At 37.4% G+C, this 15462-nt stretch overlaps 2 protein-coding genes across 6 annotated transcripts in view; one reads left to right on the top strand and one right to left on the bottom strand.

Moving 5' to 3' along the window:
- LOC106094747 (E3 ubiquitin-protein ligase RNF146) overlaps window positions 1-15462 on the top strand; it is a 57305-nt gene that overhangs the window by 27698 nt on the left and 14145 nt on the right. The window lies entirely within an intron of this gene.
- Window positions 3534-12837, bottom strand: LOC131994349 (uncharacterized). 4 transcript variants are annotated; one of them, XM_059361245.1, is made up of 2 exons: window positions 12753-12837; window positions 3534-4763 (listed from the first exon to the last, which is right to left on the bottom strand). In XM_059361245.1, exons 1-2 carry the CDS (start codon window positions 12761-12763, stop codon window positions 3893-3895), a joined length of 882 nt encoding a protein of 293 aa, XP_059217228.1. In that variant the 5' UTR covers window positions 12764-12837; the 3' UTR covers window positions 3534-3892. The 4 variants fall into 4 exon arrangements, with proteins under 4 accessions (XP_059217228.1, XP_059217227.1, XP_059217225.1 ...); XM_059361244.1 differs by lacking the exon at window positions 12753-12837 and adding an exon at window positions 11256-12741; XM_059361242.1 differs by lacking the exon at window positions 12753-12837 and adding an exon at window positions 4924-6825.

Here is a 15462-nt window from a genome sequence, read left to right as displayed (position 1 = left end):
TAAACATGTATGTCATTGAAACTGTTACTAAAATTTTTCCTTGTCTACGTTAGATTTTATTGCATTCGTGTTTTAATAGCTGTGTTTTATTTTTGTACTATACAGTGCGGTGCAGTGTTAATTTGTATGAAAATGACATCTTTACAGGACAACGAAGTGCTGGGGCCGAATTACCACATACGTTGTTGTTGTTGTTCTTGTAGCTGTGTGTGTTGTACACTGAGGCGGCAGCCTTTGCCGATGAATGATTCCATCGGGTCAATCCGGAACGTACAACCGTCTGCCATGGGATTGTACCGCACATGTGATCAAGTACGCTTTTGCAATGAATGAGATTTTGTCACGTATCGAATGAATGCATAACCGTATTCGAAATCTGTCGTATCGAAATATTTCAAATGGTTACCCAATATTTTTTGCGTCCGAATTGATTTGTGGCAAAATAAAACAACAAAAATACATAAATGAAAATTATCATCTACCCGCCTTTTGCAAAAATATGAATTTATTGAATTTTTTGGCAACAAGCGTGAATATATTGTATGATTAAAAAATGTGGCTACATTCCGTTTGAAGTGCTTGCCCTCCTCTGATTCTGAAGAGGGCAATAACTTTGGCTTATTCCTAGAGAATCATTTCTCTAAAGTGATCCAATGTTATTGCCGAATAATGCGTAAACAATCTAAATAAACAAATTTGTATTGTTTGTAACAAATGCGTGTTATTAAGATTTACAGGGCAGTTGACACATTTGACATTTGTTTGTGGGAAAATGATTTCAATTACATATATGTGTGAAAATAATCTAAATTTCAGAATCCATTCCCTTTGCTCGATATGATCACTTTTTGCTCCGAGTGTTGGTAAAGACAAGAGTTGCAAGCTGCACGAATGTTATCTGCCGGTATTGTGGTCCATTCCATTCCCATTCTAAGCCTTTACCTTGCTCTCCAAAGTCCACCAAAAGGAAAAGTCCATCGGATTGATATCTGGCGAATTGGACGGTCACTGTGTAGACCAAACGCGAAAAGCGATTTTTTAACTATTCTAGGTGTTTTATGTGACGGTGCCGAGTCTTGTTGGTACTTCCATGGTCTACGACCGAAATGTTTGCGTGCCCACAGCTAAAAAACATATTCCAAATCGCCTTTTAGATGTTGGAAACATATTTTTGCCAAATTCGGGTAGTCATGAATTGAGCCATTTTATCCTTTATCCGATTTGTTCTGTGTAAATTAGCCCTAAATACGAAAAAAGTGTTTATTTACTTTTTTCATACTATAATTACACCCAAATATTTACATTTTAACTATTAATGTCAAGTAACATTTCCATTCGATTGCTCCTGAGCTCACGAGTGGATTGCGAACAGCTGACACTCGATTACGCACTCGTTAACGAATGCCATAATCTCGAGTTTCGATAGTGCTTATTCGATACCGAATGCGGTAATGCCAAAACAAAAATGTTCCAACAATTTTACTCGTTCACCTATGCGGTAATTCGCCCCTGGATAAATGTCCAGTTTATACGATACATCAAAAAATTGTTCGAACATTTTTGTTTTGCCATTACCGCATTCGTTAACGAATAAGCACTTTCGACATTCGAAATTATGACATTCGTTAACGAGAGCATAATAGAGCGTCAGCTGTTCGATATCCACTCGTGAGCTCTGGAGCAATCGAATAGAATTGTTACTTGATCTAAATAATTCAAACAAAATAAAAATTTAAGTTTTTGAGTGAAATTGTAATATGAAATAAATATTGGGTTGCCTAAAAAGTAATTGCGGATTTCTTAAAAGAAAGTAAATGCATTTTTAGTAAAACTTAGAATGAACTTTAATCAAATATACGTTTTTTTACACTTTTTTTCTAAAGCAAGCTAAAAGTAACAGCTGATAACTGACAGAAGAAAGAATGCAATTACAGAGTCACAAGCTGTGAAAAAATTTGTCAACGCCGACTATATGAAAAATCCGCAATTACTTTTTGGGCAACCCAATATTAATGTCAAGTAACATTTCCATTCGATTGCTCCTGAGCTCACGAGTGGATTGCGAACAGCTGACACTCGATTACGCACTCCTTAACGAATGCCATAATCTCGAATTTCGATAGTGCTTATTCGATACCGAATGCGGTAATGCCAAAACAAAAAATGTTCCAACAATTTTACTCGTTCACCTATGCGGTAATTCGCCCCTATCGGGTAAATCTAAATAACATGCATTTGTTATTAATAATATAAATGTTTTATTTAGATTATTTATGTACGCTCTATCCGGCAATGACATTGGATAACTTTTATCTACAATTTCGCTGCGAATACGCACAAAGTTATTGTTATTTTCAGAATAAGAGCACAACACAAGCAATGTAACCATGCATTTTTTATTTATAAATTCACGTTTGTGTCCCAAAAATTTCAAAAAATTCATATTTTTTACAAAAGCCGGGTAGATGTTAATTTTCATTTGTGTTCTTTTGTTCTGTTACAAACATATGTTCAAATCAACTCTGATGCAAAAAAATAATCGGTAGCCATTTGAAAAATTTCGATACGACAACTTTTGGGTGCGGCATTTGATACAAAAGCGTATTTGATCACGTATGCGGTAATTCGGCCCCAGGACATCGAAATTCTGTATAAATTACCAGTGCAGACCTTATGTAGACCATCTGCTGTCAGGATTGCCATGATATGTTTTTCAAATATAAGTGTGGTCACTTGCAAAAATACCTCTATTGTCAATGGTAAAATAAAATTAAAGCCAATTATTTATACAATTGTGTCCAGAAGTCTTAATAAAATTTATTTGACTGCTATGCTTATACATGTTTTGTAGTTTTTAGTCATAAATTTTACAAATATTTGCACTTTTTTCTCGTATTATTTTGATAGGCTTGTCTATCCTGTACTAAAATAAAACACAGCACATATTAACTTTAATTTTCAAGAAAACTATCATAAAGTCAACGTAAATGTAAGACAGTATAAGAAAATAATATCAATATCTATCAATAACGAAGAAAGGAAGTTAGAAACCAGAAATGCTCATCTATATTCACTGTTTTTTTTCAAAATTTATCGAGTTATCCAATGTTATTGTGTTATCGAAAAGTATCGATTTATTATGGAGGGATCGAATATTATCGAGTTTTCAAAAAAATCGACTTATTAAAATGTATTAAGGTATCAAAGTTCGATAAAGAGCTAAAGAACACAACTTGAGTTATAATGCTATCAAGGGCATTTGAAAGATTTCTATTTATCGAAATTTTTCGAATTATCAAAATCTATCGAATTAGGTTATTGAAAAATTATGAAGGTATCGAATATTGTCGAAGAAAGGATGTTAGAAACAGAATGTTTTTCAAAATGATCCAATAAGGTTATTGTACATGTCCGAGAGTGGTTTCTGTAATGGACTGTATATCTTTAAGTGTTTGACTCCCAGAAAAGTATTTCCAAATAGTAGATCCGTATTCAAATAGAAATAGAAACAAAAAATGAAACAAAGGTACAGGTTCAGTTTGATGTGTTTGAACAGTTTTATTAGAGATTACTCCTTACCGCCTCCTGTCAATGATGCTGCACAAGTGAGTTCTATGAGGCTAAGTCAGCATAAAGCTGGGTTCATAATAGTTAATTTCAGCTATTAGGTGAAAGTTGGAGTGAGACAAATAGGCTTATAGTACTAAATGAAAGCTTTTATCTGCGCTGCAGGCTAAAGCAATGAGTTGCCATATTCTAGCATTAATCATACAAATATGTAGGGGAAATTCAATACAGTATAATAATTCATTTGACTTCATTTAAATTCATTTAAGATAATAATGGTGTTGAACTGGTTTCAACATGCCGGCCGCCTTGCATGAATGCAACATTAGTAGCGACAAGCTCCAGAAATTGTCCAGCCGAATATTGTGCTCTGGGCTATAGGCATACTTGAGGAAGTCTGGATCATCCCAGCTCGCAATATTCTTGGTATTTGGTCATTAGCCAGCAAAATTTCGACGTTGCACGGATTGTGGAAGTTCGGATCTGCTAGATCGGTAATGTGGTCGTATATGGCACGCAGCTTTGGTTCGCTGATTGGTTTGGGGAGAGTTGTTCGGAACTTTTTTTGGACCATACCTATGATCTGGATTTTTGCTAAAGGATCTTGGTATGATTCCAAATTCAATGTGCAGTACTCCTTGTTATCCTTTCTGGTTGTGCGAAGATGCAGTCGCTCGACTAGGGTTTGAAGAATCATTGTTTGAACCTCACCGGAATTCATGAGAATTCTCGTTTTTGCTGGGCCATCGGGTGTTGGGATCCTAGCTAGCAATGTTGGAAGAAAAACGTGCTGTCTTGTCCGATGGCTTAGCCGTTCTCTGAAGTGTAGGTGCGGTTCCTGATCTTGAGCTTTGGATTTTGCACGGTGCTGAGTGCTGTTGGGTTTGCGACTGTTGCACGAACGGCCATTTTTTTCGATCTTGCGTGTAGTGTTTTGGGAGTGTTGATGCATATGTTGAAGAGTGGCTTTAGGAGTTGAGGATTGGTCCACATGTACCATTGTATGGTGGTTGAGTTGACATACCATGCACTTATTTCGTGATGGACACCAATTCCGGGTATGAGCGGTACAGAGGCAATTAAAGCAAAATCCCTTTTCTCTGATTACCTCTCGTCTCCTTACCACAGACATTCCTTGGAAGGCGGGACAATGTTTGAGGAAATGTCGATCCTTGCAAATTCGACATTTGGGTGTGCTAAAGGTTAAGTTAAAAATGTAAGAATTATTGTATGTGTGAACGGAATAGGCTAAGGCTAACGTCTAGGCATTGGGTAGGATACATAGTTTCACCAAAGGACGAATCAATGTTCCGTTTTGTGTGCGGATTTCCGCTACACGTACATTGGAATCTTTACCAGTGAAAACTTTGATGACTCTTCCCAGACACCATTCAGTAGGGGGAAGATTGTCATTTTTTACAATGACGAAATCGTTCTCTTTTAAGTTTACTTGGGCAGACTTCCATTTATATCGTCTCTGCAACTCGCACACATATTCATTCTTCCACCTTTTGGCAAACAGAAGTTGCAAAGTTTTAAGTCTTTGCCAGCGATTTAATAATGATTGGTTGTCTGAATATTCTTCCGGGATAGCCATTAATGCAGCGCCCCGAAGTAAGTGGCCAGGTGTAAGTGGAAGTAGTTCAGACGGATCCTCGCTAATTGGGGACAGCGGTCGGGAGTTGAGTATACTTTCGATTCTCACCAGTAACGTAGAGAACTCCTCGTATGTAAATTTAAGACCGGAAGCAACTTTTCGTAGATGGGACTTCATACTTTTGACAGCTGCCTCCCACAAACCACCCATGTGTGGAGCGTGAGGCGGAATGAAATGCCAAGTGAACCCATGCATTCCATACTTCTCTGCAATGGATTTCTCAGTTGCCTTCAGAAATTCCCTGTATTCCTTCATAAGCGATCTACTCGCTCCAACGAAATTAGTTCCGTTGTCGGAAAAAACTTGATTAGGAAACCCCCTACGGCCAACAAATCGATTAAATGTGGAGAGAAAAGCATCTGTGGATAAGTCCGAACAAGCCTCCAAATGAACGGCACGTGTAGATAAACAAACAAAAATAGCAGCGTAGCCTTTCTGCAACTTGGCGTTTCGGAGTTTAGATGACTTCAAATCGAATGGGCCCGCGAAATCGAGCCCAGTATGAGTAAATGGTAAAGAAAAAGTGCACCGTTCCGCTGGTAGAGCGGCCATTATTTGATTCCGTATTTTATGTTTGTAAATAGTGCATATTTTGCAGCTTCTGACGCACTGACGAATAGCACTTTTAAGCCGAATAATGTAGAACTCCTGCCGTATTGCCCGTAGCATTATCTGGTGCTCAGCATGCAGAAGTATTTTATGGGTAAAGTCGATGAGAAGCTTGCAAAACCTAGAAGTTTCCGGTAGTATTATAGGAAACCTTTCATTGAAACTTAAATCAGAATTAGCCAACCGACCATTGACTCTTAGCAGTTTATGTTCATCTAAATATGGATTTAGAGTTAGAAGTCTACTTTTGGAGCTTATTGGTAGCCCAGACTCCAAAGCTCGATATTCAGAAGTAAAATGGCAAATCTGAGCCAAGTGAATAAGTCTAAATTTTGCAGTCAGTATCTCTTGGGGAGTAATGAAATCGTTTCGTATCTCAGAAGTATTTCTTTTCAGACATTTCGCCACAAATCTCAACATATAGCACACAACACGCAGTGCTCGAGCTAAGGACGAAAATCGGTCCAGTATATCTTCAGCCATAACTTGTACTTGGCATGTGATGATCTTTTTCTCAAGGGTAGGTTCCTTATACGAAGTTTGCTTTGGCCATGACTCAGGTGGTTTTACTAACCATTGTGGCCCGTGCCACCATAGTGAGTTTGCTTCCAGTTCCGAAGCTGTACATCCCCGCGTACCGATATCAGCGGGATTATCGTTCGTTGGAACATGTCTCCAGTTTACGTTGCCAACATTTTCTCGAATCTCAGTAACTTTGTTTGCCACAAACGTTTTCCAGTGAAAAGGAGGCTTTTGTAACCATGCGAGTGTTATTGTTGAATCTGACCACAGGTAAGTATCGGAAACAGTAAAACGTAAGTTTTGGCAGACAGATTTCAGAAGTTTAGATAGTAATGTAGCTCCACATAACTCCAACTTGGGTAAGCTTATAGTTTTCAAAGGAGCTACCTTGCTTTTTGACACTAGCAGATAGGACGAAGCATGATTGTTTGGATATTTTGACAATACGTAGATACATGCGCAGTACGCCTTTTCCGAGGCGTCACAAAACCCATGAATTTGCAGTTTACATTCAGGGGAGAAATTTATCCAACGAGGAACTTTTATGTTTTCAATTAGAGAGAAGTTTGATATAAATGTTTCCCACTTTTCCAAGGAATGTGGTTTGACTTCTTCGTCCCAGTCCGTTCCATCAATCCAGAGCTGTTGCATTAGCATCTTCGCCATAACGATAATCGGAGCCAACCAGCCCGCTGGATCGAAAAGCTTCGCTACAATGGATAATATTTTCCGTTTGGTAATAGGAGTGGAGGGAACAGAGATCGTGGTAACTTTGTAAAAGAATTGATCCGTCATGGCATTCCAACGAATACCTAACATCTTTGTATCGCTAGTTTCTTCAAATTTTAAAAAATCTTCAGTTAGAAGATCCTCCGGGGGCAAGTCTCGGAGAATTGTGGAGTGATTTGCCGTCAATTTCTTTAACGGAAATCCAGCGGATTGTAACAAATCAATAAGTTCCAATATATATGACCGTGCCTCGATTAAAGTATGACCCCCAGAAAGTATGTCATCAACATAGATTTGACTTTGAAGAATTGACGCAGCTGTTGGGTGTGTAGATTTCCCATCGTCACTCAGTTGTAACAGTGTTCGAATCGCTAAGTAAGGTGCACAGTTTACACCAAAGGTCACAGTGTTTAAACAAAAATCCTGAACTCCCTCAGTTTGAGAGTTCCGAAACAGTATTTTTTGAAATGGTCTATCCTCCATATGAACGTGAATTTGGCGATACATCTTTTCAATATCACCATTGAATACATATTTAAAAAATCGCCAGCGAAGGATCACGTTCATCAGGTCATTTTGAAGCGTTGGACCAGTGTGTAAGATATCATTAAGGGAAACTCCGGTAGATGTTTTCTTTGAGGCATTAAAAACCACTCTTACTTTAGTAGATGCACTTTCCGGCCTAACCACCGCATGATGTGGCAAATAAAACGAACAATACTGATTGTTTTTGTAGATTTCAGTTGATGGTGCGGGGTCCATATGGCCTAGTTTTAGGTACTCCTCTAAAACTCTTGTGTATTCCGAAGCTAGTTCAGGAGAACTTTTCAATGTTTTTTCCATTCTGAGATACTGTCCCAAAGCAGCACGCCGTGAAGATCCTAGAAACATTTCAGCGTCAAGATTCTGTCGAAAGGGCAACCTGACTACGTACTTCCCATCCGCCAAACGACTTGTGGTCTTTTTGTAATATTCCTCACACCAAGCATCGTCTTCTGACACACTTCTTGCAACAGGAACTTCCTCCAACTCCCAAAACTTTCGAATATCCTCATTAAGTGAGTCATTAGACGTCACCCACGAAGCCAAAGTAGTAACAGTGCGAGTTGTTGGCGGTCCGCTGATTAGCCAGCCGAATTCCGTCTCCTGAGCCAAGAGTCCACCAGAAACGTTTTTTCGGATACCAGATCGAATAATTGAAGGTAATACGTCGCTTCCCAAGAGCATATCTATCTGCCCCGGTTTGGAAAAGTTCGGATCTGCCAATTCAAGGCAATTCAAGCTTGACCAGTCCGAAATTTGAGTGGGAATTCCAGGCATCAATTGATTAAGGCTCGAAACAACTATGGCCGAAGCTTGAAGCCTATAGTCCGACCTACGAGACTTCAAAGTAATGACACAAACTTTGGAGGAGTTTTCGAGAACAGCTCCCCCTAGGCCGGAAATCCTCGTGAAGGATTTCTTCGTTGGTATAGACAGTCTGTTTATTATTCTGTTAGATATAAACGACTCCTGAGATCCCTGATCTATGAAGACCCGAATGGTAAACAATATACCCAAGTGCTCAATGTCAACTAATGCCGTGGGCAAGACAGTTGACTCTCCTGAATCTGAAAAGTATAATTGGACATTGGAAGTTGGACATGTTGTGGAATTTGCGGCAGCAGACGTAGAAGGCTCTTCTTCATAGTCGGCTTCAAGATGATAGGTCTCAGTCTGATAATGAGATTCCCGTTGATTATTCACAGTTCCAGGCTTTGAGGGTCTAAGATTGTCATCATGGTTTCCAGAATTACACGACTCCGGGTGCAGCATTGTGTGATGTTTCTGTTGGCATTTCTGGCATACATGTTCACTTTGACATTTCTGGTCAAAGTGTCCGTAAGAGAGACAATTTCGGCATATCTTATTATCAGTTACGAATTTCAGTTTCTCCTTGAGTGGCCATGATTTAAATTTAGTACATTGTCGCAAAGTGTGATTCAGACGACAGACCTTACAGGGACGGAAGTATGAATCAGATTTAGTATGGAAATTTTGGGCCTTGTTAGACGATGAAGAATCCCTTGAAGGCCTCCTCATGTCTGAAATTGATTCCAGCATACTCAAGCGCTTTGATATGAAATCGTCTAACTGGGACCAACTTGGCATCTGTCTATGATCATGGATCGAGTTTTCCCAAGCTGTAAGGGTTTCCTCCGGCAGTTTGGAAGAGACCCAATAAACCAGGAAAGGATCCCACGTTATTATAGAAATATTGTATGTCCTTAAGACCGCGAGACAGTTATTTACTATGTACAGGAGATTCCTTAATCCTTTCCCCTTTTCCGACGTGACAGGGTCAATCTCAAATATCTTTCTCAGTTGATGGTTTATGAGAATGCGGCGATTCTCATACCTCTGACGCAGAGCCTCCCAGGCTAAATTGAAGTTATCATCAGTGAGAGCGAACTGTTTTACAATCTGGTTCGCTTCACCTCGTGTTTTAGCCCTTAGGTGAAACAGTCTTTGGGCTGGAGATAGCTTAGGATGTTTCGTGTAGATGGCCGTAAACATGTCCCTAAAGCTGGGCCATTTATCATAACCTCCACTGAAAAATTCAGTATCACATGGAGGGACTTTTAAAGCGTAACCACCTTCCTCTGTCACTTTCATGCTGGGCTCATCCTTTGAAGTAGTCTTCTCAAGCTTTTGTCTTTCAATATGCATAAGATCAAGAATAGATGCTTTACAGTTCTTGTAAGATTTACAAGATTCTGAAAACTTTGCATGGATTGATGAACGTACTGCCTGGGTACAACCCGGGTCTTCGGATGTCATCTCGGTCTCATATATCTGGACCAGTTGGCGCCACCGACGTTCCAAATCATCAAGCTCGACTTGGAGACCTGAGAATGAATGGTCCTCAATTGGCATGTCGGAAAAATTGGCACAAAGGGTGACCACCTGGTCCGAAAAGAATATAAATTTCTGAGAAGCCATTCCGTAGCTTTGCAAGTTCCAACTGATACAAATTGAAAATAATTCAGAGAATTCCCCGAGATGTTCCGTTTCAAACAATCTGCGTACGTACGTTCAAATTCCTAACGAAATAAAAGAGTGGTGAAGGCTGCTTCAATTATGGAGATATAACCCGAATCTTCGGCTCAGTACAAAATGAGAGGCTCAGTCTACTTAGCCCTTGTACTCGCTCCAGCAAACCAGACCCAAGACCAAACAAAATCTTCTGAAGAATATCCCTAAATACAGCGGACAAAGAAAGGCAAAGGATATCGTTATACCACACAGTTTGTTTCAAAGTTTCCTTTCAATACACGGGAATTCACGAATATTAGTAATCCAATTTTGTTCAAATCTGCATATATGTAAATAAGTATGTGTATATATAAGTGATCTTAATCACTTCGCTTTATGTGGTCTATATGGTTTTGTCGTCCTTATGGAACCAAATACAAATTCAAGGTCCTTATCCGATGTCCAAGTTTATCATTAAAAAATACGGCGAAATAAAATGTCCTTCCCTTTTCAATATCTCACAAATTCATTTCAATATCTTAATTCCGGAACGTAAAAATCGAATTTTGAAATATGATAATTTTAAGTTATAAACACAGTAATTATACCTTTTATATGCCTATTGCGGCTAAAAATTCATAATCGTAAATAATCGATAGTGGAGTGATTATATCAAGAAATAATATCCAATTCAGTTAATATATATTTATTCAGTCAATATATATTTGTATGTATGTATCACAGAATATGTATCAGTAGAAAATGTATTAAAGTAGCGTTCTTCTAGACGTTCAAGCGTGTTTCTACCAGCGCTTTTTATCAGGAATTTCTTACACAAAAGTGTACTGGAATTTGTCTAATCGACAAATTTATTTGAAAACCCAATTTTTTCTTCCAATCATTAATACAGCAATGCAAATCTAGTTAGGTTTGGGCCTATTTCTCGAGATTTATACCAACAATTTTCCTAACTGTTATAAACCTGCATGAGGAAAATATTTAACAGATACAGTTTATTGTCCGAATATTATGGGATCGGCTTCTACATGCAATTTTCCTTATTTAAGCAACTTTTTTGCGCAATTAAAAAAAAAACGAAAAACAAGTAAGCTCTACTTGCCATGTGTTATCTCTATATTATTACATTCACACTCACCAAGCTCTCTTCATATGCTGCTCACCCCACAGTCAACTTTGTCCACACTTTATGCCAATGCCTTACGCCGTTACGCCAAATTCCAAATCTTCATGCGGTTTTTATCGTTTTCTCGTAATCCAATATTTTTTTTTAACACAATTAATTTCTTGCCTTCTCTGCTCTTTTTAATATTTTTAATCTTTTCCTTATTTTCTTTGCTAATAAGGTATATTTGGGCTAAAATGTAAAAAATAGCTTTTTTCTCACTATTATAACGTTTCGTGTTAATCAATTCATCACCAATTTAATACACCATATTTTGCACATATTTCTATTAAATATCAACAAATTTTCATATTCTATTATCCAATTCTCCTTTCTTTTTTCTTTTTTAGTTTCGGTCACCTTCGATTTTAAATTCTGTACCGTTTGTTATTGTTAGGCTCCTTTACAAATTTATAACTATCCCATCCATCTTCATTTTATCACTTCACAACTAGAATGAAGGGCCGGCAATCACTTGACATTTGTCTAACCAGTTTTTGCTTCTATCGAAATTTGGCGAGTAGGTGATGGAAAGTTCAGGTGGTATTGGTGAGCTTGCGAGAAAATCGAAAAAATTAACAACAATGAAGAGAGTAATCAAATCGATCTCTGAGTTAATGGACAGAGCAGTAAAGAGTTCTTTAATTGCGTAGGTGGACATGCACTGCTGCCGTTGCAGAGCCTAGAGAGCAATGGCGTCGTCGTCGGCGTGATATTGACTTCTCTTCTGATAATTGACTTGGTGTTTCTCTTAGAGCTGACTGGCCGCTGTTGAATCGGTTGGGGTTCAAAGAGGGCGAATGTAAATATTACAGAGCATGATATACGTGAATGTGCATTTATGATAGCTATGCGTCCCTCTTTAAATAGGTAGTGTTGCCTTTGGTATGAAGAGAACGCGGTCTGAATTTTGCAATGAAAAGAGATTGGGAATCTATTTTCATTACCGTTGCTGCTTCTTGCCCAAGCAATGGTGCGCCATGTAAATCAAGAGTTCAATATGAAATTACACCATATAAAGAATTAGAAACCTAAATCGCTCTTAAAGTGGGTATCTAATTTGTGTTCCACAAACAAGAATTGGTGCAATGAACAATAAAGCAAGAGGAAGATATTTCGTACCTTGCCCTTTCCCCTTCTTCACATCAATGTTTGAGGTTATCTTCGTAGTCATACAAACGACAATTTCATGCTCGTGGAGCACTTTATTTCAAGTCGTTTTAGGGTAAGAGAAATAAATGCGCTTTCGTGAAAAGCTATTTTTAATACAAATTTGGTAATCTGCGGACTAAATGCGAGCCAGAAGGTGAAAATGCTGGGTAAGTGCGAAATTTCTATTACTTCAGAAATTCAGTTATGGCAAAATTTTCAAAAAAAAAGACAATATTTTTTCAGTTTTTCCTTCTTGAAATTTGAAACCTTTGTATAAACACAACCCTATCCGTTCACACATCAATAAACCTTACATACCTTTTATCCATTATATATTGATAGATGTTGCGGGAAAAGTAAAGGTTAAGCGGTGGACGTGATCCAAATATATCTTCTTGCGATTGATTCGTTTACGGTTCGATGGACCATGTACATGTCCGAGAGTGGTTTCTGTAATGGACTGTATATCTTTAAGTGTTTGACTCCCAGAAAAGTATTTCCAAATAGTAGATCCGTATTCAAATAGAAATAGAAACAAAAAATGAAACAAAGGTACAGGTTCAGTTTGATGTGTTTGAACAGTTTTATTAGAGATTACTCCTTACCGCCTCCTGTCAATGATGCTGCACAAGTGAGTTCTATGAGGCTAAGTCAGCATAAAGCTGGGTTCATAATAGTTAATTTCAGCTATTAGGTGAAAGTTGGAGTGAGACAAATAGGCTTATAGTACTAAATGAAAGCTTTTATCTGCGCTGCAGGCTAAAGCAATGAGTTGCCATATTCTAGCATTAATCATACAAATATGTAGGGGAAATTCAATACAGTATAATAATTCATTTGACTTCATTTAAATTCATTTAAGATAATAATGGTGTTGAACTGGTTTCAACAGTTATTGAAAAATTGAAGGCGGTGAATATTGTTGAGTTATCAAAAATGATTGAATTTGCAAAAAGTGCAAGGTCATCGAAATGTGACAATCAGCTATATGCCATATTTCGATTTGTTAAAATGGAGAAAAATGTTAGTTATTGTGTAATCGATTAAGTTATCGAAAAACGATCATAACATATTGTCGAGTTATCAAAAATGATCGAATGAAATACTAAAATATCGAAAAATTTTGGAGGTATCGAAAATTGTCAAGTTATTTACAATGATTGAGTTATGAAGTAGTATCCAATAGTTATCGAAAACCGATAAACAACTATAGGCCACATTTTGATTTGCTTTATTTAGAGAAAAATGTGAGTTAGCTTGCTATCGAAAGTTATCGAGTAGTATCGATTATGGAGAAATCTAATATTTACGAGTTAAGAAAAGTGCTCGAAATTTCCAAATAATTCGATTTGCTGTTTTTCGATTTGCTCTTTATAGAGAAAAAACTGTTATCGCGCTATCGTTAAGCTATCGAAAATCGACAAGGAGCTATAGACCATAATATGAGTTATTGTGCTATAAAAAATTATAGTTTTCGAAAAGTTTAATTTTTTAAAAAATTATGGTGGTATCGAATATTGTCAAGTTATCTACAATGATTGAGTTATGAAGTAGTATCCAATAGTTATCGAAAACCGATAAACAACTATATGCCACATTTTGATTTGCTTTATTTAGAGAAAAATGTGAGTTAGCTTGAAATCGAAAGTTATCGAGTAGTATCGATTATGGAGAAATCTAATATTTACGAGTTAAGAAAAGTGCTCGAATTTTCCAAATAATTCGATTTGCTGTATATAGAGGGAAACGCGAGTTATCGAATTCTAATGCCTGTTAGTTTAATTAAAATAAATAATACTTAAAATTTAGAAAATGAGTAAATAGCATTAAGTTATCAAAAATCGGCAAAAAGTTTCAGACCATATTTCGATTTGCTTTTAATAGAGCAATAGAGGAGACCACCGTAGCGCAGAGATTAGTATGTCCGCCTATGACGCGGAACGCCCCTGGGTTCGAATCCTGGCGAGACCATCAGAAAAATTTTTAGCGGTGGTTTTCCCCTCCTAATGCTGGCAACATTGGTGAGGTACTATGCCATGTAAAACTTCTCTCCGAAGAGGTGTCGAACTGCGGCACGCCGTTCGGACGCGTCTATAAAAAAGGAAGCCCCTAATCATTGAGCTTAAAAACTTGAATCGGACTGCACTCATTGATATGTGAGAAGTTTGCCCCTTAGTGGAATGTTCATGGGCAAAATTTGTTTCGTTTAATAGAGCAAAACGAGTGTTGTAGCGTAAACGCAACTGGTCGCACTTTCCCGTTTCCCTCTAAATAAAATCCTACTTCTTTCTTGTGATAAAAGGTTTATTTTCGTTTGGACGAAAAAAAAAAAAACAGAATATCACTATTTTATTCGAAAATTTTGAAGTTATCAAAAACTTCTTAGTTATCCAATGTTGAGCTGAATCTAAAACGCACTTCTCTGATGCTAGATTTATACTGACCATTTATTTTCAAATTTCCTATCACTACAATAAATGAAAATCTTAAAACTAAACTAGAACGAGATACCAACGCAGTGATATCTCCGTTTCTCCTTATCTGATATTTTACGATCCTAAGTAAACACACACATGCATTTCTTAGACTCATTATCTATTCCCTTTTTAAAAGTACACATGCAGGGTTTATACGGCTGTGCGTATTGGTTTTATGAGATAGGCGATCGTACAAATAGACCCTAAACCGCACACAGACTCTATAAGATAACAACGCGTGGGCTATGAAATGCTAATGCGTTATCTCTCATGTTCAAAATAAATGTATTTTGAACATTCTGCCGGGCGCGTAAGTCTACATAGTGGACTGACTGTATTTTTGTCTAATTATATCTTTGATTTGTCGTTCGATAATTTGTAATAGTGGACTGTAATATTAGATATATTATTTTACATAAGTTCTAAAGATCTAAAAATTTAAAACTGATACATTTTGCCTTTGAATAAACTTCTTAATAAAACATATCGCTAATATTATTATTATGAGAATAACTAAAATAAGAGCAGCATGACCACTCATATGATGAAAC

Source organism: Stomoxys calcitrans, chromosome 1, assembly GCF_963082655.1.
Source record: "Stomoxys calcitrans chromosome 1, idStoCalc2.1, whole genome shotgun sequence".
Taxonomy (NCBI): Eukaryota; Metazoa; Arthropoda; class Insecta; order Diptera; family Muscidae; genus Stomoxys; species Stomoxys calcitrans.
The sequence above is the reverse complement of the archived record's forward strand: the minus strand, read 5'-3'. Positions and strand labels throughout refer to the sequence as shown.